This window comes from Brassica napus, chromosome C8 (assembly GCF_020379485.1).
Source record: "Brassica napus cultivar Da-Ae chromosome C8, Da-Ae, whole genome shotgun sequence".
NCBI lineage: Eukaryota > Viridiplantae > Streptophyta > Magnoliopsida > Brassicales > Brassicaceae > Brassica > Brassica napus.
The window spans coordinates 37,333,137-37,359,992 of record NC_063451.1 but is presented as its reverse complement, the minus strand read 5'-3'; the positions used below and the strand labels follow the sequence as shown (position 1 = coordinate 37,359,992).

The window sequence follows — 26,856 nt, the reverse complement described above, 5'->3', positions numbered from 1 at the left end:
TAACCAGCCCCAATAACACGACCAATGAAGATTTAGATCATTATGGTGAGTAAACAATTCATTGACCCAAATGCATGAGTATAGTGTACGTATCGTATCAATGGTGTAGACTTGGTAGTTTTTTTTATTTCTTTCTAAAACGTAAATTAGGTAATGTCGATGTGAGTATTGTGACACAAGGAAACTTGAATCACGATTGGCTAAATAGGATTCTAATCCGATAAACCCGCAAAAATTCCCACGGCACCTCGTTTAGTTGTTTGGTTTAGTTACTTCGATTATATTTCTCTCGACACAAAGGCGAGAGCCATTTGGGAAAAAAGTTAAATCGGAAAACAATGTCTCTCTAAAGATATGGACAGAATCAGTGAGTTGTCTGATGAACTGCTTGTTAAGATATTGTTGTTGGTCCCGACAAAAGTTGCTGTATCCACAAGCATTTTGTCCAAACGGTGGAAGTATCTCTGGATGTGGTTGCCCAAACTCGAGTTCAGTTATAGACATGTGGTAGATCCTGAATGCGAGAGGCTACAGAGTTTTCTTGACAGAAACCTGCCGTTACATAGAGCTCCGGTTATAGAGAGCTTCCGCTTTTACATATGTTGTTCATGTTTAAAACCTAAGAACATCAAAATGTGGGTTTCGACAGCTGTTTCCCACTGCCTACGTGAGCTGGATATCTCACGTCGCTCTGATTCTCCGGATAAGCCAGACATATTGCCGAGTATCTTGTTTACTTGTAAATCCCTCGTGGTATTGAAACTGGTTGGCCATATCCTCTTGGATGTTCCTCGAATGGTCTCTCTTCCCTCTCTCAAAACTCTGCAACTTCTAAGGGTGAGATACTTCAATGAAGAAACTCTACAACGGCTTCTATCAAATTGCCCAGTTCTTGAAGATCTTGTGTTGGTTTTATCTAACGGTGATACTACTGAAAAGTTGACGGTTGTTGTTTCATCTTTGCTGAGTTTGTCACTCTATTTATCCCATTACCTTAAGATAGATGGGTATGTGATAGAAACTCCTTCTTTAAAGTATTTCAAACTTGTGGATGATAGTTGCCGTAATCACTACTGTTTGATCGAGAACATGCCTTTCCTGGTCGAGGCATATCTAGATGTTAATCTTCCTGATATCAATAGTCTTATTGGATCAATTGCATCTGTCAAGCGTCTTGAAATATGTTCAGAGGTAATCGCTTTTCCATTTATCAACTCGTTTTATGTATTCATTTGTCAGTAATTTTGGTATTTTGCGCAGGCTATTATGATGCTTGATGAGGGTTTTGTCTTCAACCAGCTTGAACATTTGGAGGTATGTTTATGCAAAGACCATTCCTATAATCAACTTGTCCGGCTTCTCAATTCTTCTTCCAACTTGCAAGGACTTCGCCTTTTCTACATGGATGTAAGTTTGTTTGATAATTTTTTTTGGTGTTATTCACAGTCTGGTTTTAGTTAACTTCTTTTGTTTGATCTCATCAGATTCATTATACTCCAAAAAGGGGTTATTGGAATCAACCAACCACTGTTCCTGAATGTTTGCTGTCGAGTCTACAAAGTCTCAGCTGGTCGCTATACACAGGAGAACCACAAGAGAGAGATAGTCTGGTTTACATTTTGAAACATGCTCTTCACTTAAAGACTGCAACAGTCGAGTCATGTGAATGTGAAGTTCCAAGATCTGAGATGTTAAAGGAGTTGGAACTTTCTTATAGAGCTTCAGCTGCATGCCAACTCATGTTCGAATGAGTATTTGATATTTAAAAATTCTTCTTGTTCTACTATTATTGTATGGTTATGTCTTCAACTCTGAATTTTTTTTATCCAAACCATCTTTCTATATGTTATTATATGATCATCGGATTATGTTGTTTGGGGCTAAGTTAAACTATCAGATTTTATAGTTTTGTGGGAAGATAAGTTATGTTGTTTAGAGCAGCTAAGTTATAGATCGGATAAGCCTTGTAAATGATTGCGCTGATGTTGGAGAAATACGAAACATGATCAGTCGTAGTGTGTGTATCCATGTGAGTTGTGGTTGGAGAGTTGTCGCCATCCCAAGACGCAATAGCTCCACTGAGCCAAAAACACTTTACTTTCTTTTACAAAAAAACTCGATTATTGTTAAACAAAAGGGAGTGATAATGTTAGGACAATAAAACAACAATCTTTTAGCTCGCCCTTAACAGCTGGATGACAAGTAAAAGATTGAAAATATATTATGTATTTTTTAAAACAAATACTTAAATTAATCGAAATTTATTACTATAAATCTATATATCCTATTTCTGTATATATGTTCTCTACAATTTAACGTATTGTTTTCAACACTGAATCATATATGTGGAAACCAAGTCTAATAGAGTATTATTTGTTCATTAATTTTTTTCAAAAAGTAGTGCGAAAAACCAATATATCACCAAATTTTTATAATCACAAAGCAACACCAAAAGTTTTATATAAAAGGCTCCTTTGGAAGGAAAAACAGGGAAAGCAAATGAGACTGAGCTTTCAAAACTAAATAAATAATTTTAGGGGAAAGTGAAATTGTTGTTGAGGTGAAAATAGAATGAAGCTTGTTTGACCTTCTTCACATGTATTTGTACTTCATGGTCTTGCTAAGTCCCATTTCTATTTCACAGGACAAGCGTATGAAGGAAGATCTTCCAAAAGGACCATCAGAATCAACAATTCTTAGCGTGGCTTCTAGTGCAATCGCTAATTTGGCAATGAACGGTAAGAGCTTCTATTGGTAGTTCAAGTAATTTTATGATGTTGTTCATAAACCAGTTAAACTTACTACTAAAAAGAAGTTCCAATTTAGACTTGAAGTGGTCTCATGTGATAGTGTCATTTACTTACAGTGCTTGTTTGCCTGAATATTTAATCTGCAGAGAAGAGTCAAGATCTAATAATGAATAAAGGAGGTGCTCAACTGCTAGCAAGGAATGGTAGCTGGTGCACTTGCCAATTTATGCGGAAAAGGTGGGCACGAGATTAAGAATTTTGGTTCTAGTACTTTTCAGTATCAGACATTTTCAAGTATATCTACTCATCTGCTGAACAACTGAATGTCTTCACTGTAAATCAGCATATGCAAAAGCCAATATGGCAATATATTTGAAGAAGCTTTGTGTTGGGATAATAGGTATGTATTGACTCTTACATGTTGCTGTTTTTTGCACAAAAAGAAAAGTTTCTCAAGCTCCTGAAAGAAGAGGAAGCGTGACAGAGATCGTAAGAATATCAGTGGAGTCAGGTAGAGATGACAGTGGCAGTTTAGCACGGAAGATACTCAGATCAAAAGCATGATATTAATTCAGAGAATTAAATATTTTAAAATTTTAATCAGACAAACAAGGATTAAAATCAGACAAAAAAACAAAAATAGCACTAAATGAAGTTTTTGTTCTCAAACTAGCACTCAAGATCAAAAATCACAAAAATAGCATTTAATGTTTTATCAAAAATCACAAACTTAAAATTTAGAGTTAAAAAGTGGGGTTTAGGATTTAGGGTTTAGAGTTGAAAAATGAGGTTTTGGGGATAAGATTTCAAATTTTGAAAAATAAAAAAATTAAAATTTTCAAAAAATAAACTTAGAAATGTGCTATTTTGGTCATTTTAGTTTTTGAGTGCTATTTTTGTGATATAAAATTAGAAATGTGTTATTTTGGAGATTTGACCTTAAAATTATTCCCTCAGTCAATTAACGTTGTTTCAATCAAAAGAAATCAGTATTAGCATGGTTAAGCCATCATAGGGAATTATAAACTCTCTTGAATTTACACTATTACTAAACAAAATAAGAGTTAAAAATCCATATCAATAACCACAGTCACAGGGAAACCACCAGATCAATTTTTGAATAAGAAAAATCATAGGGTTCAAAGGCTCAGAAAATGTTAAGAAAACAATTATTTTCCTTGGCCACAAAAGGCCTCATAATGAGCTGGGATAATAATGTTATCATCATAGCCACTTAACCCCTAATCAAACACAAACCAATTTGCAAAACACAATTAAATACACCAAAAATTGAGAAGAAGTTGTATTAAAAGGTTCAGATACATGTATTGAACATAGTTGTACTCCTAGACCACAAAAGGCCTCATAGAGCTGGGATTATATGTTATCATCATCACCCGTAATCACACAAATTAGAAACAAAATAATCAAATTCAAGAAAACCAATCAACACTGTAACTATAAACAAAACGAAAGATCCAGAAAGACGAATTAGTCGACACAAGTAACAGGAATCTTTAATGGAAACGAGAAATAATGAAGTCAATATTGAACAGCTGGGAGAAGCTGATTTATAAAAACAACTAGGGTTTTTCATACTCAGGCCGGCGTCATCTCCCTCTCCATTATCAGGCCCAGTAAGGAAACATAAAAGCTTGGCCCATACTAAGGCCCAGTGACAAGCCCACCAGAGCTTGGTAGTTCCGCTGCTCGTAGTTTATCTTCTGACAAGTTAACCCCTTATTCATCTTCCTTCTCAGGCAACCCGGTCGCTTCAGTAATAACACAAATGCTTTCGCAGTCTTCTGGTCATTTCCGGTTCCTCGGGCAACACTCTTCACCTAACTATCCGGGTTCTCGAAGGTTTTGTCACATTCCTCTTTTGTCTCTTTGGTTCGCTTGTTACTAATTAGTTTGGTAAGTCTGTAAAGATGTTTTCTTTTGTTTTGTGTTAGATTCTGTAGGCTGTAACAACGATACATCGGGTTTTTTTCCTTCTCAGATATGGACAGAATCAGTGGGTTGTCTGATGAACTGCTTGTTAAGATATTACTTTTTGTTCCGACCAAAGTTGCTGTATCCACAAGCATTTTGTCGAAACGGTGGGAGTATCTTTGGATGTGGTTGCCTAAACTTGAGTACGGTGGTAGAAACTGTTCAGAGCCCGAATCCAAGAGGCTGCAGTGTTTTCTTGACCGAAATCTATCGTTACAGAGAGCTCCTGTTATAGAAATCTTCCGTCTTGAATTGTGCAAGTCACGTTTTAAACCGGAGAATGTCAACATGTGGGTTGTAAACGCAGTTTATCACAAGGTACGTGAGCTGGAGATAGTATATGAGTCTTATCCGGCTAAGCCAAACATATTGCCGAGTAACTTGTATACCTGTGAATCGCTCGTGATCTTGAAACTGGAAGGGGATATCCTCTTGGGTGTTCCTCGAATGGTCTCTGAAAACTCTGAAGCTTCAGAGGGTGAGATACCTCAATGATGAAACTTTTCAACGGCTTCTATCTAGTTGCCCAATTCTGGAAGATCTAGTGGTGGATTTAGATGAGGAAGACACTATTCAAAAGTTGACTGTTGCTGTTCCATCTTTGCAGAATTTGTCATTCTATATACCCTGGAGTAATGATATATCTGGGTTTGTGATAGACACTCCTGCTTTAAAGTATTTCAAACTTAGGGATCATAATTATCAGAGCCACGACCGTTTGATTGAGAACATGCCTTACCTGATAGAAGCTTATGTAGATTGTTGTCGCCCTGATATCAATAGTCTTATTGGATCAATCACATCTGTTAGGCGTCTTGCAATATGTTTAGAGGTAAATCATTTTTCCATTTATCAAATATTTGTGTAATCGTTTGTCAGTAAGTTTAAGTATTGTGCGCAGACTATGCTTGATGAAGTTTTTGTCTTCAACCAGCTTGAACATCTGGAGGTATGTTTATGCAAAGAGCATTTCTCAAATCAACTTTTCCGGCTGCTCAAAGCTTCTTCTAAGTTAAAGAGACTACACCTTTTCTTCATGAATAGTGTAAGTTATGTTTATTAAACTTTTTATAGGATCTGATGCATAACTTAGTGTCAGTCTAATTCTTTTGTTTGATCTCAGGATCATTATGTTCAAGCAGATATGGATGACTGGAATGAACCAAGTACTGCTCCTGAATGTATATTGTCGAGTCTACAAAGTCTCAGTTGGTTGAAATACACAGGAGAACCACAAGAGAGAGAGGTTGTGGTTTACATTCTAAAACATGCTCTTCACTTAAAGACTGCAACAATCAAATCATTTGAGTCGGAAGTTCCAAAATTTGATACGTTGAAGGAGTTGGCACTTTCTTCTAGAGCTTCAGCTACATGCCAACTCATGTTTGATTGAGTATTTTGATCTTTAAAATCAGTCTTGTTCTTCTTTTCTTGTATGTGCTCGGACTCGTTTGTTCTGTCTTCAACTCAGAGAAGTTGTTTTCTACCATAGATTTTCTTTCTATATGTTAAGAGCTAAGTTATATGATCTTCTCATAGTTTATGGTTTAAGGACAGACCCGGAGAAGATAAACATTGTAACTTAACTGAAGAAAAGAGAACAAAAAAAAGCAATTGATGCATTGATAAGTATCCAATTTTGGAGCCACTAAAAAAAGGATCCGCCGTGTATGAATATGATCGTGTTAGTGTGTCTATCCATATGAGTCTTGGTAGGAGTTGTTGCCATTCGAAGACGCAACAGCTCGATTGAACAGAATACTTCCTTTGGTTTTTCCCTACCAATCTCTTGGTTTGTACTTAATATATTGATGACAAGTAAATATTGAAAAAATAACGTTTAAGTTATCAGTTTCATAAATTAGCCGACGTTTGTTACTAAAAATCTGCTTATCCTATACCTATTATAAAATATTAATAATATAAACTGGTATTTTGGATATTAATACCAAAGATAAATCATTTTTTATAGCCGTTGGTATCATGGTGTATACCAGTTAAGAAAAATTTGAAAGCGCAAGAGATATAAAAGTGACATTTGTTGTGTTCGATGCAGAGCTTTAGAAAAATCAATAAACCATGTGTTTTTTGAATGTTTTCCAGCGCGGCAAGTTTAGAGACTTTCAAAGATTCCATCAAATCTAGCTATTTTCCCCATTAGCTCTCTCTTCACAAATATGAATCATCTTTTTTAGAGAGTTTTCCAAAAAATGGATGCTCACCAGTTCGCATTGATATGGTGGTACATTTGGAAATGAAGGAATGACAAAGTTTTTAATAATTTAGATATTGATCCCAGGGAAACGCTAAAACTTGTGGAAACAAAATCAATACTTTGGGCTGAGGCACAAGTGATGAACATACATGGGTAGCACAACAGGTAGAGGTTATGAATCTTCCACCAATTCAAGGGCGATGGTGCCTTACAAATGGGGTCGTGGAAAAATAAAGAGTCTTATTTAGGACAAGATTGGTATAGCACTCTAGAAGGGTTTGATGGACTGATAGGGACAAGAAACGTTAGAGCAAGGAACGGTAGGGCCAGTCTCTCATCTCTTCACTTGGAGGTGAAAGGACTAGTTTGGGAAATGAGTGTATGAAGAATTTGCGTCAGTTTCAGGTCATGTTTGCAACAGATTGTTCTCAGTTGGTAAAGATGGTTTCAGAACCAGAAGAATGACCAGCGTTTGCAAGTTATCTGGAAAATATCAAAACCAAATAATCTAGCACTAGCACGCAGTGTCAGAGCACAATTGTCTTTTATCGTTCACATGGACGCAGAGTTATCGGTCTGGCTCACAGAGTCAATATAAGTCTGTATATCTTGATGACAAAAAAAAATTTAATATTTTATTAACTAAAATATTTTTTCTATAAGATGGGATAAAACTTAAGATGTTGTAGAAAAGATTTGATGATCCAGAATAAAAAATGTTTTGATAATTTAAAGATAATTTAGTTTTATTCAAAACAGATTGACCAATAATATTTTATTATATTATTAATTAATTAATTAATTTTATATTTATATTATTATAAGTGTTACTTAAATTTTTTTTTGAGTTCTTATAGTTTTAAACATCTTACGTAATGGACTATAACGAGTATATCAATCTAAATCTAAACCAAATGTTATAACTATAAAAATATCAAAATTTAGTACAAAATTACTGGAACCAAAACTTAAATTATATGTATTTGAATCAAATAAATATAATATGTATACAACATAATACAAATAATTTTTTTAACACTATTTTTATTAAGATTAACCAAATCAAGATACATAGACCGGCGATTACCACTAATCCCAGTAAGAACAGTCCGACGAACCAAACGAAAGGTCCCCGTAAACAACAGCCCATACATGGGAGAAAAAAATCAACAGAAAGATAACATAATCTTTAACTTTACCAATTTAGACAAGAAAAAGCAAGGACCAGATCAAAAGAAACCAAGAAACAAAACAATGCATGTTGATCACAACAGAGCTCCTTTGAACGAAGACAAGGCGAGGACTTCAAACTTGGACAATACCTCCGGCTTGCGTCTCCTCCTATAGAGAATAGCACATGCAATATAGAGACCAAAGCTTCATACACCAGGAGACAGAGCACTAAAGTTCACTAGTCATCGATCGGAATGGCAAAGACGGAGAAGAGACAACTCGAAACGCCATGTGAAGCTTGACGGAAGATGTGATTTCAAATCTTTAGGGTAATGACAAGGAGTGAAACAACTCACAATCGGGTTCAACCTTGCTCGATAGATCAAGAAGGTCAAAGATCGACACCAAAAGTGAGCCAAAGAAAGCTCAGAGACAGCATGCAACACTAACAAATCAGTACAGGGTTTCTAAGACAAAACCAGATTTGGAAGGTAAGAAACTAACCCGTTTTAACTAGCTAGAACAAACAAAGAAGATCGATTAACACAACATTGAGATCATCAGTAAACTCCTTAATCTTCTGGAAAGACAAAATCAAAACTTGACCAAGCTACCCAAAAAGAAGAACAAGAAGAAAACCATATGATCCCGACTGACAAAACAAGGTACAAAATCAAAATCAAAGACCCGACTCCAGCTCTAAGGGAGCAACCGGAGTCGGAGAACAAGGTTCAACAATGGAGGTTTGAAGAGAAAATGAGGAGGTTTTGATGAGAGAGAAAGGGAATATTACAAATAATTTACTGCACGTTAAATAGTTAAGTATTAAGATAGACGCAATTTTTTGTTAATTACATAATTTGTTTACTAATAAACTGATCTCATTTTTAAAAATATTTTAGGTCAGAAAATTATTTATCGCATAAAAACTTAACGGTTAGGCCGAAAAATCTCATGCCTACTATTTGGTTACAATGAAACTATGTCAGCTCGGTTTTATATCATGATTTAGCAATTTAAAAGTTAATTATAGTTATGAGAAGTTTACGTTCACGTTTCAATCCTATCTATCTTCGACAATTTTCTCATTTTTGTGTCATTTTGGTTATTGCTCGATATAAATATTGATTTTTGAGTTTATTCTCATTTCTTTCTTTTATTTTGACATGAGATTTAGAAAATGTTTAAGATTCAAAATTATTAAAGAGATACATACTTAGGTTAAGATCTGCGTCTTGTACAGAATAAATACTTATTTTATTTTTTCTGCATATTATGAAATAATAAAATAATAATTATATATTAAATAACTAAGAAATCAATTACTATTATGTAATAAATTGGCTTGCACATATAAATCAAATGACCGCTCTTGTCTATTCGCAATCATTTTAGAATAAATAAATCAAAACAATCAATCTTATCTATCGTATATGATATATAATTAAATTTAAACGATATGAAGTATATATATATATATATATATATATATATATATATATATTAACATAAACATCTAGTAAAATAAAATTGTTTATTTATATGATTTTATTATCATTGTATCTTATTATAGAAAAAAATTAAACATTGATCACAAAAGTTTATGTGAGAGTTTTAACAATTTTATTAATTTATACTCGTTTTGAAAAATTTAAAATACAACATATACAAAAAAAAAATCTAAATTTTTATTATATGATTAATGTAATTGTGTAATTTATTTTATTAGTAAAGAATTAAACAAAAATGATAGAAAGCATACAAATTATTTGCAAATCTTCATTATTTAAAATCATTAATTATTATATATATCATAATCACATTAGTTAATTCCGTAGGTTTTATTTAAGGAAATAATATATAAGAAATAGTCACTTTTCTTTATTTAATATCATATGATATCATATAGTTGGTATTAAATATTTCTAATGAGATATAAAAAATCGACTTGGTCCAACATGTTTTCAATTTCAATACGAGGCTGACACGTAAGACTAATTAACTACCTAATTGATTGACACATAAGCAAAAAGTTTTTTTTTAATTTTTACAAAATTGAGGTTACATCTTTTCAAATTTTTTTTAATTTTTTACCGGAAGCAAAGAGAGTAAGAAGACCAATTTTCTAAAATCTATAATAAAAAATGAACCGTACCAAATAACCAAATCTGGGGAGCACTAGTGGCTAAGAAGTGTTTGGTAACAGGGTTCATCCTATCCTTTCCCTCGCGATGTGTGTTGTGGCTCATAAAATCACACTAACCACTTCCGATCTCCTGAAGAAGAAAAATGGCTCTCCGATCTGTTAAAACTCCGACCTCGATACCTCCCGGCCTGATCGTCTCCTCCTCAATTATCAACAAGCCACACTCTCTCAGATTCGCCTCCAAACCGACGGCATCAGTCGCCGTCCGTTCCAATCTCATCAAACTCAAACCAGCTTCTCCCCTTGCCGCGAAATTCCGCTGCTCCGCGTCGTCGTCGTCGGGGCGCTCACGCCGCAGCTAAGAGACACGCTGGAGAAGCTCGTGAACTCGGAGAAAGTGGTGCTGTTCATGAAAGGGACGAGGGACTTCCCGATGTGCGGATTCTCGAACACGGTGGTGCAGATCTTGAAGAATCTGAACGTGCCTTTCGAAGTTGTGAACATTCTCGAGAACGAGATGGTGAGGCAGGGGCTTAAAGAGTTCTCGAGTTGGCCGACGTTTCCGCAGCTTTACATCGGCGGTGAGTTTTTCGGGGGCTGTGATATCACTCTCGAGGCGTTTCAGAGTGGTGAGTTGCAGGAAGTTGTCGAAAGAGCTATGTGCTCTTGAAGCTGATCTTTATGTCTATGTCATGAATGAAAGTCTTCTTGATGTCTTAAAGATTTTTTTTTTTATGGCTGGTAACATTAAGAGACATGTTGTATGATGGAACTATGGTTATAGAACAACTACGTGTCTGGAAAATCTATACTTTACTGTCTGGAGTCTCCTTATTGATTTTGATCTTTTGCTTGTGTGTGTGTGTGTTTTTTTTTCTCTTCATTTGTTTGGGCTACACGTTTGTGTTGTTGAGGTGTTCATGGTACAAAAGAGAGTCGTGGGTTGTTCTGCTCATTCTTGAAGATTTGCTGAGTGAGAAACTGAGTTTAATTTATATTTGGTTTCAAGGGTTCTGACTTCTGACCAATTCACTGGTTCAGTGAATGTATTACCTGCTAAGTTGCTGGTGTGTGTTGCTTATCTGGAAACAAAATGTCCGGATCAATGAAAAGACGCAGGCTAGATCCTCACAATCACTCAAAGTCGGGATCTAGAGAAATGGTGGTCAGATGCACAAGCACTTTACTTAAGTGTAGGTCACATAGAATTGTCCTAGTTTCTGAACAACAAAAGCTCAAAAGTTGGATCCGGTAGAACATATTTGAGAAAATACTCATCCATAGGCCATAGCTAGCGACATTGTTCAGTCTAGTCTCATTTAGACTAGACTCCATTCTAAAAAAAGTCTCTGCGGTTCTAAAAGATATTTTAAAAATCAGATGGTGAATACTGAATAGTGTTTTCAAGCCACAAAAAGTTTGATTCGATTTCCTGTGTATACCAGTATCTTTGCCGCTCTAAATTTTTTTTTATAATCTTTGCAGAGGATAAATGGCAAAAGAGGTAATAACGATGATTCGGTCTTCATCTGAACCACACAGAGCAGATAGAGATATCAACAAGATATAGGGAGTACATGTGGCCCAATGAAATAGCCACGTGAGCTCTCTCTAGCCAATAGCAATCTGATTTTAGATTCGCATCCTACAAAACCTTACTTATACGGATCACTCTTTCACACAGACAGCATCCAAACACATCTCTCTCCTTCACATCTTTCTTCTTCGTAGTAAACAGAGAGACCAAAGAATACAATGGCGTCGAACTCGCTCATGAGCTGCGGCATCGCCGCCGTCTACCCTTCCCTTCTTTCTTCTTCAAAGTCTAAATTCGTTTCCTCCGGAGTTGCTCTCCCCAACGCCGGCAACGTTGGCCGCGTCAGAATGGCTGCTCACTGGATGCCCGGCGAGCCACGTCCGGCTTACCTCGACGGTTCTGCCCCAGGGTACGCACATCTCTGTACTCTGTTTCCTGCTCAAATTTGAGAAATTTATGACTATGTATGTTTGCGCAGTTTGTTAGTTATGTATTTGATGATGATGGTTTTGTTTTGATTTCTACACTAGATGCTGTTTCAAAGCTTCAGTTTTTAAGTTATTAGGTGTACATCGCATGATTCACAAATCAGAAAGTCGACTCCTTTTACTCTGTTTCTTGCATACCACGAAACTCTTGATATGTCTTTAGATGACATAAAGGTTATGACTTTATGATTGGATTCTGCTTAAAAGATTCAGTTTTTAAGTTATTAGGTTACACATGGCATGATTCACAAATCAGAATCAGAAAGTAGTCTCCTTTTACTCTGTTTCTTGCATACTACGAAACACTGTGCCTTGCATACTCTGCTTTCACTTTTTAACCTTATTTGGTACTAAAATGGTGCAGTGACTTTGGATTTGACCCTCTTGGGCTTGGAGAGGTTCCAGAGAACCTTGAGAGATACAAAGAATCAGAGCTCATCCATTGCAGATGGGCTATGCTCGCTGTTGTAAGTTTCAACGTTTACTTTCAATATCCAATCTTTTAGTCCTCTTTAAGTTAATGGTTAATGTTTTTGGTGTGGAATGCAGCCAGGGATTTTGGTACCAGAGGCTTTGGGATACGGAAACTGGGTCAAGGCCCAAGAATGGGCAGCAGTACCTGGAGGACAAGCCACTTACTTAGGCAACCCGGTCCCGTGGGGTACTTTGCCCACAATCTTGGCTATTGAGTTCTTAGCTATTGCCTTTGTTGAGCACCAGAGGAGCATGGAGAAAGACCCTGAGAAAAAGAAGTACCCTGGAGGCGCATTTGACCCTCTTGGGTACTCCAAGGACCCGAAGAAGTTTGAGGAGTTGAAAGTCAAGGAGATCAAGAACGGTAAATAAACACATACACACATGTTACATTTTTTTCTTCCATTTTTTTAATAAAAATGTATATCTAATGTTATGAGTTTTTCTTTTTGTCAGGACGTCTTGCTTTGTTGGCGTTTGTAGGATTCTGTGTGCAACAATCGGCATACCCAGGCACAGGACCTTTGGAGAACCTGGCTACTCACTTGGCGGATCCATGGCACAAAAACATTGGCGATATTGTTATCCCTTTGAACTAGTGACTTTGTAAAGAAACGATAGTAATGTATCCTATGAGCTTTATGTGTATCAAAACTCTCTGTAATGAAAGACAGATTGTGAAACCTATGTTTTGTCTTGGTGATCGATTGCTTGCGTGTGCGCTTGATTTCTATGTGATCAAACCTTTTGAATCGGTTTACGAACCCAAATGTCCAAATGTCGTTTAACTATTTGTAATATCATATTCCTAATGTTCCATTGAAACAAAATTTAAAATCATTTAGACTGTCCTACTATGAGGCTTTGAGCTTTAGTAAATATTCACATATTCTCTACTTCATTACAGAAGAAACATTGTAGATGTTGATAGTTCATAACTTTTTAAATTAAAATTAAATTTATTCAACCGAAAAACGAGAATTTAGATCCGATTACAATCCCGATTTGAATGAGACGACGAGTTTGTTTTGTTTTACCAACTTAGATATGTACCAACCCACACAAGACACATGTAAATGACCTAGTCAATCACCATTTGAGTTTTAAGTTTTTAATATTTTGACGTCAACTACTTGTAAAACGACGTACTCTTACTGAAGAACAAGAATCCGACAAGGATATGCATATCATTCCTCTTAGGTCCTTACATTATTCTATACCAAAGCAATGCGATCTAGTTTCATAAAATGAAAAATACAGAGTTGAGCAACAAGGAAACGGAAAGGAATGAGATAGTCTTACAGGTAAGCGGTTGATATTGATTGAATTATTGAGATCTTAACACTAACAAGGTTTAAAACTTTTACAGTATGGAATAGAATATATAACCAACTTTATAAAGAAAAAAAGCCTGTTGCTTTTGTATTGGTCGGCCTTTATGTTTGTTAATTTTACTGACGAAGATAGAACCTATGTCTTAGATTTCATTAGAAAACTCGGAACGAACTAGTAGTCAGTAATATCCACTTAAACATTTTATGGAGTTTCAACCCAAAGACTTCCAAGGTAAATTTTTTTTTTTTTGGCGGATAATGCAATACACTACAAGTTCAGTATCATTATCAAATTGTATATAATTTTTCTTAACACATAAAAAGATTGTTTAAACACTTATTTATATAGGCTAACGTAATTGATAAAGAAGAAAAAAAGAGAGCAAAATATGTGTCACAGTGCTCTTGGATAACTCCAAAGACTCGAATAAGTTCGAGGAGTTACAAGTTAGAGGAGATCGAGAACAAGGTAAACCGTAAACCAAACACGCAACACATGTTATATTTTTTTCAAAGCAAACATGTTATCTATCTTCACCATTGGTATGGTCAATCATCTTGAGATAAAATTTGAGGAAAAATCAAAGTAGTGTATGTAAATATAATTATTGAGGAAAAATCAAAGTAGTATATGTAAATATAATAATTATATTACAACATGTGACGAAATTTCATACAGTAAAAGATGATATATTATCTTTCCTAATCACTTCCACGTATGATTGAAAGAGAAGTTGTGTTGTTTCTATCATATGCGTGGGGGTTTGCTTCAATTTTCTGTCCCATTGACCCAAAACAGATCTGGACAGTGGTGGTGGATATAGATTTTATTATTATTACTACTCATCCACCAACAAAGTAAACACTTTAATTCCTTTTTATTCTCTCCTATTTTGGGCTATTATTCTTTTTAACTTTATTTTTAGTTCATTTTAATTGGCTCAAGATCTAACATTTCATTTACATATAAACCTAAAAGAAAACAAGTTTCAATCCTCCCACCAAACTTTCTGCTGGTACTTCCTCATTTAGGTAAATCCTCTTTCCTCGGTTCTAGTTTCCTGTAAATGTTCTGTTTCTCTCGAGAACTTTAGCTTTACCCCTAAGAAAATAATTGGATCTTGAATGCATCTGATTGGATCTCGAATACGTTATGTTCCAAAACGATCTTTCTTAAGGAAACAGAAGTAGTTCTGCATTTAAAAATATACTCGTTTTGTTGCTTTATAGATGAAGATTTGTTAATGAATATGAACGGCAATGTGAAGCAATCAATCTTTTTTTTTTTTTGGTTTTTGTATTGAATTTTCATCCTTGATAATATATTGATGTTTTTCTGAGGAATCTGGTATTCTTGTTTATTTAATCTTTTTTTTTAGGTTTTCCCACAAGCTGATTGATGAAAATGTCAATGAGGTAAAACTAAACCCAACCTCTTTCCTGTAATAGTTTCATGATGAATATGGTTTTAATATAATGTTTGTGTTTCTAGCAGCTTGTGTGGAAACCTTTGATATTCTTTGTTGAATGTTGGTATAATCGAATTTATTTCGTAAAGGAATGATCATTCGATTGAATCACAACAATGGAGCTTTTTACTGCAAATTGTCTGTCCACGGAAAACAAACCTCTTGAGCTTTCAAAACTGGTCATAGAAGATAAAAGCTCGGTTAAAAAGAACACTGAAAGCACCGTTACACCTGTAAATCATGGTACATTTTTCACAACTAGCTTAACAAAGATCATTGTTTCACCAATCTTTGCTCTTAGTTATGTAGCATCATAACAACCATACTTCTGTTTCTTGTCAGAGCAACGAGAAGAAGAGATTATAACTTGTTGGTTCTGTAATCTGAGACTATTTGTTCTTGAGCACTATCTATAAGCATCTTTATTGGTTGCAGGTGTAAAGGTGTGGCAAGAGAACAGAGAAAAATGGGTGGGAGATCAATCTCGACAAAGAAAAAAAACTACAAAGGATCAGATTATAAGGTTATTTTAACAATGAGATCATGTTTCTCTTGTTGTGTTTTATTAATATTCTAGTGATGTATATACTCTTTAACATAATCTTGAATCTCTTGTAGTTGGTCCACTACATATGAAGATCTTCTCTCAACTCATGAACCTTTCTCTGAGTCGATTCCTTTACCCGTAAGCTTTGATATAATTTCTCATTTATTCAAAGAAGCTAAAAAAATCATTCTCAAATAACTGAATTTGTCCATCTGATGTTTGTGTAGGAGATGGTGGACTTTCTGGTCGATATATGGTATGACGAAGGCCTTTACGATTAGAAGAAGAATCTAACAATGCCATCAAATCGACAAAGAACAAAGAAAAAAGAGATTCAATTAAAATCATTAGGAGTTACGAAAACATCTACTCTTAAAACTATCTTTTGTGACCACTCACATACTCCATTTGTAACACTTGTATGATTGTTAAATGAGAACAAAACTGATTCCAAATAAGTCTTGTTACATCAATGCAAAACATAACATCAATGAGGAGACTTGAGTTTGATCCAACATCTAACTCCATGTTTCTCAACATCAATCATACATAGGAGAGCTTGGCCATATCAAATTTCAAACCATAAGGAGTATTCACTACAGATTTGTAGCAAAAAATGATCAAGAAAACTGTTCAAGAAAATTAGCAACGGAGTCCACGTTCAACGGAGACAGGATACAACATCATATAAATGATCACAGCACATAATCTTAGTTTCAGACTCAGCTCGCCGGTTATGTTTATGTACATCTCTTACTGTTACTTCATGTTCAGCTTGAGAAGTGAGGGTTTGATCTGAGTATCTTCTTTGCTAAGCTGCGAATGTCATCTCTACTCGACTCCACTGATATTCTCACGATCTCTGTCACGCTTCCCGTTCTTTTGAAATCAATCGCGTTTGCCTCTGTAACAAATAAGAGGAGGTATGCATATTAGTCATGTCCCAACCGCACAAACTTTTGATATAAGCTGGGCATGCTCTAGAGAGTGAGAGACATGTGAAATCAGTATAGGCTTACCATTTTGAGCTAAATGGCAAAGCGCAAGCTCGATGTGACGTTGTGTTGATGCGGATTCAATATGTGAGTTTGAAGTCAGCCATTCAAGAGAACCTTCTTCCAGAAGAAGAGAACGACCTTTTCTACGCCCTGCGATGCATATGATGATCACTCAACGTATATTAGCATAATTGACTTGGATCTGCATTTTAATGAGGTATCTCTGTTAAGTAAATATGTGATTACAACAAACCTTGCATGATTTCGCGAGTTTCACATTTTGCAAAATTTGCCATCCCTCTTGCCACTTGAGCTATGATGTCTATGTTTCCGGACTGCGCCATAGTGAGTAGTCCCTTGATGCCTTCCTCTTCTTTCAGGAGCTTAAGAAACTTCTCTGTTTGTGTAATAGACAGCAACATGTACGAGTTAAATACATACTTATCATCCCAGCACAAAGCACCATCAAATATATTGGATTTTGCATATGCTATACAGTGAAGACATGCATTGGTGCAGACGAGTAGATGCGTTTGAAAATCTTGTGCTCACCGTTTCCACATAAATTGGCAAGTGCACCAGCTACCATTCTTAGAGTCTGTGGATCATCTGTTTTGGTCACCATCTTTGCTAGCAGTTGAGCACCTCCTTTATTCATTATTAGATCTTGACTCTTCTCTGCAATTAATAAAAGAAACTATATTATTGAAGCATGGCATCACGAACCGTCTAATTCAACATTCAAGCAAACCAGCATTGTAAATAAATGACACAACCACATGAGACCACTTTTAAAGTCTAAATTGGCACTGCTTTTTAGTAGTAAGTTTAAACGGGTTTGTGGACAACAATAACATAAAATTACTTGAACTACCAATAGAAGTTCTTACCGTTCATTGCCAAATTAGCGATAGCACCAGAAGCCACTCTAAGAATTGTTGAATTTTGAGATGACTGAACAAGCGTAAGCAAAGCTTCCACACCGCCTTCCTCCACAATCTTGACCTGATTAGATTCTAAACACATACACACAGAGAATGCAAGTCGTTTAGGTACAATGACACATGTTATACAAAGATGAAATCAGTATTGTAACAGTAGAGACTAGAGAGGTATGTAAATTTGAGGCTTCTGACACATGCTAATATATAGAGCCATGAAATCACACACACCTTCAGCGGCCAGGTTAGCCACCACTTTAACAGCTTGGATTTGAACTTCCAAGTCTTCGGACTTAATCAGGTGTAATATCTTCTGGACTCCCACTGAAACCGAAGTAGAAACGAAGATGTCAATTGGATTACCCCAGAATAAAATCAAGCTAAACTCACGAGAAAGAATCATGCCTTCTTCACAAAGTCTTGCCATGGTAGCTCTCTGTCCAGATAGAGACTTTTTTAACCCATGAGATCTCTGTGAGCCTGGTAGAGCTCCAGATTCTGATGGTCCTTTTGGAAGATCTTCCTTCACACGCTTGTCCTGTGAAATAGAAATGGACTTAGCAAGACCATGAAGTACAAATACATGTTGAAAAAGGTGAAACAAGCTCATTGTAAATTCACCTCAACAACAGTTTCACTTTCCCTTAGATTCTTTTTTAGTTTGGAAAGCTCACTCTCCATTTCTTTTCTCTGCTTTTCTTCCAAAAGAAGCCTTTCCTTCATATCCCGGACCTCTTCACCAAGTTTTTCCTATGTCAAACAAATTTTAGTGTATATTCATCAGCGAAAATCAACAGTTGGATGTTTTGAATTAATATGACCAACTCTTAATTGTGTGATATTCTTTCTGTAAGCAGATGTTTAGGGGTCACACCTTTTGGTGGAGCAGATCATCATAGTCTAATTTCACTGTCTGGAGTTCATCTACTGTCGACTCATACATCTGTGAAAGTTCTTCTAGTTTTTTCTTGAGTTCGTTTGTCTCTTCATTTTCCTGAAACCAAAACCAGAAAAAAAAAACAAAGTTGGAGACAGAAAGTTCTGCAAAAGTAGAATTTATTATTGCTGAAAAGATAAAAAAGACAGAAACATAAAGCTGAAAGTATCATTCTTATTAAAATCCAGTTTTAAAAATCAAGAATACGCCAATAACCTGTGATAAAACTTGGCGATCGCTTATAATACTTTTCATCTGTCTAAGTTGCTCCTCTGCAGAGTTAGACCGAGCATGTTCATCTTCCAATTTCTTCTGGAGCTCCGCGATTTTAGATTCATACGTGTAAGTGGCTTCCGCAAATTCCCTTTGATATTGATAGTTGCCCATCTCTTGGTCCTAGAACACCCAAAAAAAGACATTAGTTTGAACACAAGACTAATGCATTCAAATTTTTTTTTAAGGAGTTTTAACTAACATGAATAGACTTCTGCTGATTACTCAAAATATTTTTCATTTCGTTCAATTGATGCTCGGCATTTGTTGACCGGGCTTGTTCATCCTCAACCCGCTGAACCAAATCCTCAATTTTTTTCTCGTATACTTTACTGGCATCTGCAAGTTTTTCCTTATATCCCGAACTTTCCAGTTGTTGCTGCTACTAACAAGTAAAATGACAATGTCAGAGCCTATTAAATTATACATACACAACTCCAAAAGAAGACACTGCTTAAAATTTATCTTAATAGTGAGAAAACAACCAAGAGCTTCTGTGAGTAGTTAAATAAAGATCAAAAGAAAGAGAGTAGTCAACTAACAATATATTCTAAGTAGTTGCTGAGAGAACTACGAACATATGATAGAAAGTGTACCTTTGTATTTTTCAAGTTCATCTCCAATTGTGTGGCTTTGTCACGCATTAGATCACACTGATCTTTCTGCATTTCCAAATCCTTCAATAGTTCTTTCATACGAAGCTCCAAGCGGGCATTTTCCTTCTCCAGGAACTGTAATTCAGATTCACCCCTCAAAATATAAGCACCGGGTAATAGTAAAATAGGCATCATATCAAGAAACTAGACAATAGTTCAATATAAAGAAAATAGTAGCCAATCAATACAAGAGACAAATACCTTGGACCTTGCCGCGTTCTTTTCTGCTTCAGCAAAAGTATTTTCACATTCTCTCAATCTTTTCTCCAACTCCTGCTTCTCACTATTTCTTAGTTTGGTTTGTCTTTCAACTTCTGCAGTAAGATGGTCCACCTGAGTCTCAAGCTTCCGACACAAACTTTCATAATCGAATTCTTCTTTAAGCTTTACCATGTTTACTATTTTCATTGCCTGTAAAAGTGAGACAAAACCAAGAAGGCATTACTCAAAAACTGTTGTCTTTAAAATATCAGAAAACTGTGTCTTTCTCAGTTTACGATTCTGCAGATATAGATAGAATCATGGATCAACAGAAATATGAAACTGACCCTTTGTCCGAACATTATTGTGCTAGTTGTTTCTGCATGATACCGTGCAGACGGCCCAATGGTTATTATAAGTGAAGTCCTTGCAGAACCTATTTGATCAGTGCCAAAAAGAAAACAATTTCATAATTTATGTAATACGCACAAGCTTAACTAGATTAACATGAAAAGTGTATGACACACAGAAGTGAGCCACGCTTATGAGTTTGTGTTTTTATAAATGGCTCAAGAAAGTTCTGGTAAACTAACCCCCAAAAGAATCACGAAGAAGCCTTGTAAGCTTTGAATCTCTAGTTGGTATATGAGAACTGCCTTCAGCTAATGCATTTATGCATTTTCCCAGCGATGTCAGTGAAAGGTTAATGAACTTCGCTTCTTCAATCAAGTGGCCATCAGTGCCTTAAGAAAAAAACAGGGATAAAAACTCAGTCATAACCTACTTGATATGAAATGAAATGATGATTAGATGAACAGTGGAGGGTTCAAACCAGATTTATTTATTCTTTCTGAGCCAGCAAGATCCACAATTAGAAGTTTACTCTTTCTAACTCTTGGAATGCCTTTATCTCCCAAAGATTCAGGTTTTGGCGATTTAGTTCCTGTTTCAGCCTTTTCATTCATAGCCCGCCTAACGTAAACCTGCGTAGAAGATACATTTCATTAATCCAAAACATGGACTATTTTTAATGAACAAGAACCATAAAAGGCCAAATATTCTAAGGAATCACACACCGTAAGAATGGCATGGCTACGTGAGGATTCTGTATTCATCTTTGTATTCGCCGCATGGCGGTTTGTCTCGCCGACTTGCAAAACTTGAAAGAAATGGTCTAGATCTTGAATGTTAACTAGTGTTGCACCTGGTACTGATACTTCCCCAGTCTTCCCATCCTCGTTAATTGAAATGTTGCTTTTCTCAGGTGCAAGAAGATCTTGTATAGTCTCCATATAAAGCTGTGAATTACAAGAAGAGAAACATAGATGTTAGGCATGTATGGTCTAAGCATTGAAGTCATGCTATTTCGAGATAAATGAAAAAGAGATCACACCTGCAAATAAGAGATCTCCACTGAAACAGAAGAAGCAGAAGACGCGCTCGCAAGTATGTCCTCAAGAGCTCGAACCATGATACCACGCTCAGCTGCATCATCTTTACCAATTTTTCCCACAGTGTAAGTTTTACCCGTTCCAGTTTGACCATAAGCCATAATTGTGCCATTGTATCCACTCAGAACACCCTGCAGATCCAATGCAAAAATGAATGTCGATAATAAAAATCCTCAAAGATTCTACATGTGAGAAGCTTCTAACCTCGACTACAGGTTTTGCCACTCCTTCGTAGACACGTTTCTGAGAAGCTGTGTCTGTAAAGACTTCGTCAAATCTATAGGACTCAGAGTTCCAGTTGTTTTTCCTCAACTTAAGCCGCTTTATCTGCAAAGAAAACAAAACAAAACAAAGAGCACTTTCTAAGGATCTAACTTGCCTTGCCTTTAGAGAGGGAGAAGGCATAGTTACTGACCTCAGGTTGTAACTCAACAAGATCAGCAAAGTCAGCATCCGACTTAAGCTCCTCTCCGTTACGAGGTCTAACTCTTACAGAGACTCTCACCCTCCCTGGATCTGTAGAGATGAACAATTTTGAAATTCAAACTCAACATCGAAGTTCCAATTCACCATATGATCAATCAACACGATCATCACTAACAATCCTTATCCCCAAATCGAGTATACAATCGCCCTAGAGTGAGAGTCAAATCCATTAACGCAAATGTAGAGTCGTACGGATAATACACGAAGGAGAGAGAGAGGAAGGGGAGATACCGTTGTCTTCGTCGAAGTCTTTGGACTGAGATCGGTGGACGGGAGTGCCGGAGCGGCGAGTAGAAGGAGAGGCGGCGGAGACGGAGGATGCGGTGGAGGAAGGTCGTTCTTTAGGGCGAGGAGAGTGGTTAATCGAAGCGGCGATGGAGGTCTTAGAGGGTAAGTTCAAGGAAGACGAAGAGAGGGAAGCGGGGTTGCTGGGAGGCAAGTGCTGCTGAATCCGCTCAGCCGCGTGTTTCGCCGACGATCTGACGGCGGAGGATGAGTTCGAGGAAGAAGTCATAGTAGTTAGGTCGTCGCGATGCACGAAAGGAGGCAGAGTTAGAATAGGAGAGAGTGATTCAAAGGAGAGTGGATTTGAAAAGTTCGTGGAGAAGTGGAAAGAGATGACGAGGGGAAGAGGGAGGCACGACCGACGACGGCTGTGAAATGAATAAAATGAAAATTATGGGTTCCCGCGTTCGTGGTTTAGTGGGTGACGTTAAGGAAAGGACCTTTTTTTTTTTTTCCCAACACTTGCCTAGGAGACTCAGCATTAAATTTGTGAAATCGATGGACATTTAATAAAAAAAATAATACTAGTATAAATTATAATTTTGAATTTATATGCAAATGAAAATATAAATTAACTAAAACATTATAAACAGTACAGTACAATACAAGTTAATGGATTGATCTAATGGTATAAGATGACCAATGTTCAAAAACTCGCCCTAGATATTTGATTAATCGGACAAGCACTGGCTGCTCGTTATCTCTCCGTGGCGAATTCGTCAAAATCTTTGAAATTGAATATTACTAATACTATCTACAAATTTGGAAAAAAAAACAAAATAAAGAAAACGCATATGTATATCAGAAAATTTGACACAAATTGTAAGAATATTTTATATTCTATGTAATCTATGTGTCTATTGGTTTAATATAAAGTTCAAGTTCATAATAATATTGTAAGATTCTAATATAAAAGATGATACCGTGATGGATCGGTTTCGATTAATGTCATTAGAATTTGGGTGTAACGATAACCCTCCTCGCTTACCTATTTAAATTATATAATATCTTTTTCATATGTACATATATATATATATGTGTATTATTTGTACGATATATGTATAGTTAATAAAAGAGAGGTGACTATATATTTGAAAGGATGCAATATCTATACTAATAAAGTAGGCTCATCTGCTTTCTCAGCAAGTACATAGGGGTTTTTGTTGACAGCTGGCACTTCTTTACTATGCCGTTCTCTTTATTTTCGTTTCGTTAATTAACAAAACGTAATGTGATTTTCAGGTTGGGCCAATGTATCCATCAAGTCTGTTTTCCACAGGCCAACTAAATGGTTTTGTTTGTGTTTTATAAAATTTGGTTTAGCTATGTGGCCCATGTAAATCAGACAAATCATCTCATCCCTTCCGTCTTTGCCTCTGTTGTCTCGAATTACACATCTTTCTCCGTTTTGTAATCGACGAAATTAATGTGAGGCACCACTCCCCGGGTGATTAATTTTTGATGTTTATGATGGAATTCAATCGTAGCATTGAACGACCTTTAATCCTTTCACCTCCCATGGCTTGGTCAATAATTTCAAACCCTATATATATATGTATGGAGCTAAAGGGAACGTGGCGGCTCAGATTTTCTTCTCAATCTCTTTTATTATACAAAAGCATGTTTACGAAGGTTACGGAAATGGTGAATCCTCAACTGCTTCTGCCTGAGTTGAAAGCTGGTCGGAGTAAGGAAACAGTTGTCAAGATTCAAGAAATGGGGGAGAGCTTATGCGGATGATATTGGTCTGGTAGATGAGCAGGTAATTTCGCTTTACTGAATCTGATATATGTAAACTCATTTCCCCATAGTCATTTTTTTCTTATCGGTGGTGTTCTATGCATTGCAGTCGACGGTGATCCCACTATTAGCGTTCACCGCTTGAACACCTTCCAACAAGTGCTCAGAGAGGGTGGAAACTGAGCTAAGAGGATTCGATGTAAAAGGAGTAATCATTCTTTCAAGGATCCCACATCACCTGTGTCTATTAGATTCAGCCAACATATGGTCGAGATAACAGACACCTGTAATCGTATACCAACTGATGAAGTTATGATGAGATTATGTTGCTGGCTAAAACAAATACCTACTTATCAAATGTTATAGAAAGCTTCAGCGTGGATTCTCATCCATTACATGTGCATCATGCAATAAAAACAACACAGTTGGTGTTCTCAGGTATACTCGATCAACTAAATTTTTAGTCTTTCGTAACTAGCGTTTAAGATTTGGTTACAATCTCACCACTACTAAACAATATAATGTCTGTAACTCATGCAGGTACTGTGTCCAGTTGTGCGTCTGATGAGTCAGATACGGTTGGGTTTGTCGCGTTTGATGGAGAGATGACTAAACTAACCAAACGCACGTTCAGTAGAAGTCGCTCAACTTATGGTAAACCAAAGAGAACCTTATACAATTGTTGGTTTAAATTTTTTTAAAACACCACTATAGAAAACCTCACCTGAATTTTCTCACAAGATCACCTAGGTTTGAAGGACCCCGATCAAAGACCCCTACCAGTCTACCACAACGCTTAAAAGACTTGGTTGGTAGCACTCTCACTTTACAGTTGAAGCTTTCGCCATTCAATTTCTCCTCAAAGCATCAGTCCTTCACCATATCAAGAGTATTTGACCGCAATCAACGTCACCACTCCCAAATTTTTCTGGAAACCGTAAGTTTAGAACCTTTCTAAACATGTTTTCAACTTACTCTTTGTAGGACTACAGTTTGATTTAGTTCATGCATATGGGATGATAATAACCCGTAGATGACGTGCCTGAAACTGAAGTAGTTAAGTATTCCTTCCTCTCACATACTCCGCAAGGTCTGGAGGTGTCGCAAGAACGAGAACTTCAAGGTCTCTTGAACGTGGTCAGGCTCTTCAGCCATGTTCTGATTTATCGTGGTGGGTCAAAGCTGGAGGCACTTAACTGCCACCACGTGAAGTTTAGGCGGCATTATTGAGTTGCAATGGAGTCTCCCAACCTATTGTACTTTGGTTTTAATAAATTTTTAAATACCTTTCTTTAGGGATCCTTTGAGAGTTTTTTTTTTATTTGTTTTTTTTTTTTTTTATTTTTGTTTAGTTGTACTAAGAGCATCCTTATTGGAGAGAACTCCAAATAAGTTTATAACCAAAGAAAATGTATTAATTCAAGTTTTTATTAAACGGACAAAAAAAAAATGATTATACAATTTATAAACTGGTCAAGTGGTTTGGATTTTTTATGATTATATCTTCTTAAACTTCTATATTCTGTAATCTTTCTTTCGTTTCTAATTATCATTTTTTAAAACTCTTTAAGAAACTATTGTTGTTGGATGCTCGAACCAGTCTATCAAATCTATAAATTTTCAGTTTCTCATTGCTTATTTTTAAAGGCAAACACCCCCAAAGGTTCTGTTATATTTTTTTTTTAACATGACACAATCCTGCTGACTTTCCAAACCACTTTGAAGAAAATAGGGGGGACCAACAATATTTTAGAACACATGCCGAGTTATGATTCTAGCGGATCAAGGCAATAGAAATCCCCACGATATATCCAGAATGGTATCAAAACAATAAAACATAAATTATTATTCTTATTAAAGTTTAATAACTATTCAGGCATAAAAAAACAAGTTAGGCATACCCGCTCATCTTCACGTCTTGAAGGGGATATCATTTACCGTAATACAACTGTTATCGAGGTTTTTAAACTTCTCTGGTTTATCTTATAAACTCAAATCTTATTATTAACTTACTCCTGACTTTACGCTAACCTTTTTCTTTCTTTTCAGTTCTAATTATCAGCCTTTTTAAAAAAAAGAACACATTGTAAAAACTTAATAAATCTTGAACCCCCCCCAAAGACTTGAAACGTCTGACTTACAAATCGATAGACATTTTCAGTTTCCATCTGCTTATTTTGAAAACTCAAACTTCACCCCACATAACTTCTGCTTTATTTTTTTTTCAAAAATCTACAACAAAAAAAGCTGACAGTTGATAACCCCAACTTGAGGCAGAAATAGGGACCAACATATCCTGATTGTCCATCAGAACACCCAGTCCGTCCAAGTTCTTACTATCTCTTTCCTACGCAGTTTATAATCATCACCAAAAAAAATGTGCTCTTCAACACAATATCCAAAATGGTATCACAACATGCATTAAAAACAACAACATACACATAACATTTCCTTAATAACAATTTATTAACCACTGTATATAAATAAATTTTTCGGACACATTCCGGCATCACAATACTAAACGCTCTTTATTGTCCACCAAACCATCTGCTTGAAGCGCCACATCCAACTCATATATATTTGTAAGTATTTGATAAGGGTTAGAGTTCTCTCCTTTTGTGTAAATACACAACCAGTTGATGAAGAACAGAGGTTTATTCAAAGAAAGACATCCCTCTCATTACAAAGAAAGAGAAGAAAGTCTGGATTCTCTTATCCATCAAAGAGAATCAATGCTTGGAGGTCTAGGTAGGAACAAGT

General features: G+C 36.0%; 4 protein-coding genes, 3 non-coding genes and 2 pseudogenes across 11 annotated transcripts; 5 read left to right on the top strand and 4 right to left on the bottom strand.

Moving 5' to 3' along the window:
* Positions 1–65: 65 nt before the first annotated feature.
* Positions 66–3,206, top strand: LOC125591131 (FBD-associated F-box protein At4g10400-like). The gene is made up of 4 exons (XM_048764645.1): positions 66–1,191; positions 1,261–1,407; positions 1,485–2,738; positions 2,897–3,206. Exons 1-3 carry the CDS (start codon positions 355–357, stop codon positions 1,749–1,751), a joined length of 1,251 nt encoding a protein of 416 aa, XP_048620602.1. The 5' UTR covers positions 66–354; the 3' UTR covers positions 1,752–2,738; positions 2,897–3,206.
* A 381-nt stretch (positions 3,207–3,587) lies between these two features.
* Positions 3,588–6,367, top strand: LOC125591132 (annotated as a pseudogene).
* On the bottom strand, positions 3,697–3,770 carry LOC125592222. The gene has a single exon (XR_007328064.1). It is a non-coding gene; the product is annotated as a small nucleolar RNA snoR53Y (small nucleolar RNA).
* LOC125592216 lies at positions 3,890–3,988 on the bottom strand. The gene has a single exon (XR_007328058.1). It is a non-coding gene; the product is annotated as a small nucleolar RNA snoR69Y (small nucleolar RNA).
* Positions 4,058–4,152, bottom strand: LOC125592215. The gene has a single exon (XR_007328057.1). It is a non-coding gene; the product is annotated as a small nucleolar RNA snoR69Y (small nucleolar RNA).
* Positions 6,368–10,187: 3,820 nt separating the features above from the next.
* Positions 10,188–11,132, top strand: LOC106404749 (annotated as a pseudogene).
* Positions 11,133–11,804: 672 nt separating this feature from the next.
* Positions 11,805–13,542, top strand: LOC106406077 (chlorophyll a-b binding protein 6, chloroplastic-like). 2 transcript variants are annotated; one of them, XM_013846666.3, is made up of 4 exons: positions 11,805–12,225; positions 12,669–12,771; positions 12,854–13,142; positions 13,235–13,542. In XM_013846666.3, the coding sequence occupies exons 1-4, from the start codon at positions 12,035–12,037 to the stop codon at positions 13,375–13,377; spliced, it is 726 nt and encodes a 241-aa protein (XP_013702120.2). In that variant the 5' UTR covers positions 11,805–12,034; the 3' UTR covers positions 13,378–13,542. The 2 variants fall into 2 exon arrangements, with proteins under 2 accessions (XP_013702120.2, XP_013702121.2); XM_013846667.3 differs by lacking the exon at positions 13,235–13,542 and having other exon boundaries at positions 11,949–12,225; positions 12,854–13,000; positions 13,068–13,121.
* A 1,356-nt stretch (positions 13,543–14,898) lies between these two features.
* BNAC08G25670D lies at positions 14,899–16,586 on the top strand. Of its 3 annotated transcripts, none has more exons than XM_013843371.3 (6): positions 14,961–15,144; positions 15,492–15,528; positions 15,608–15,824; positions 16,017–16,104; positions 16,200–16,266; positions 16,356–16,586. In XM_013843371.3, the coding sequence occupies exons 3-6, from the start codon at positions 15,698–15,700 to the stop codon at positions 16,407–16,409; spliced, it is 336 nt and encodes a 111-aa protein (XP_013698825.1). In that variant the 5' UTR covers positions 14,961–15,144; positions 15,492–15,528; positions 15,608–15,697; the 3' UTR covers positions 16,410–16,586. The 3 variants fall into 3 exon arrangements, with proteins under 3 accessions (XP_013698827.1, XP_013698825.1, XP_013698826.1); XM_013843372.3 differs by having other exon boundaries at positions 14,987–15,144; positions 15,605–15,824; XM_013843373.3 differs by lacking the exon at positions 15,492–15,528 and having other exon boundaries at positions 14,899–15,144; positions 15,671–15,824.
* Positions 16,555–22,806, bottom strand: LOC106402601 (kinesin-like protein KIN-UC). 2 transcript variants are annotated; one of them, XM_022705152.2, is made up of 21 exons: positions 22,303–22,806; positions 22,001–22,101; positions 21,790–21,912; positions 21,528–21,716; positions 21,211–21,432; positions 20,967–21,117; positions 20,728–20,877; positions 20,482–20,570; positions 20,135–20,344; positions 19,874–20,008; positions 19,480–19,656; positions 19,221–19,400; positions 18,942–19,061; positions 18,689–18,817; positions 18,473–18,605; positions 18,299–18,391; positions 18,017–18,142; positions 17,679–17,804; positions 17,380–17,523; positions 17,148–17,276; positions 16,555–17,032 (listed from the first exon to the last, which is right to left on the bottom strand). In XM_022705152.2, exons 1-21 carry the CDS (start codon positions 22,583–22,585, stop codon positions 16,899–16,901), a joined length of 3,144 nt encoding a protein of 1,047 aa, XP_022560873.1. In that variant the 5' UTR covers positions 22,586–22,806; the 3' UTR covers positions 16,555–16,898. The 2 variants fall into 2 exon arrangements, with proteins under 2 accessions (XP_022560873.1, XP_013698824.1); XM_013843370.3 differs by having other exon boundaries at positions 19,480–19,659; positions 22,303–22,805.
* Between the last annotated feature and the right edge of the window lie 4,050 nt (positions 22,807–26,856).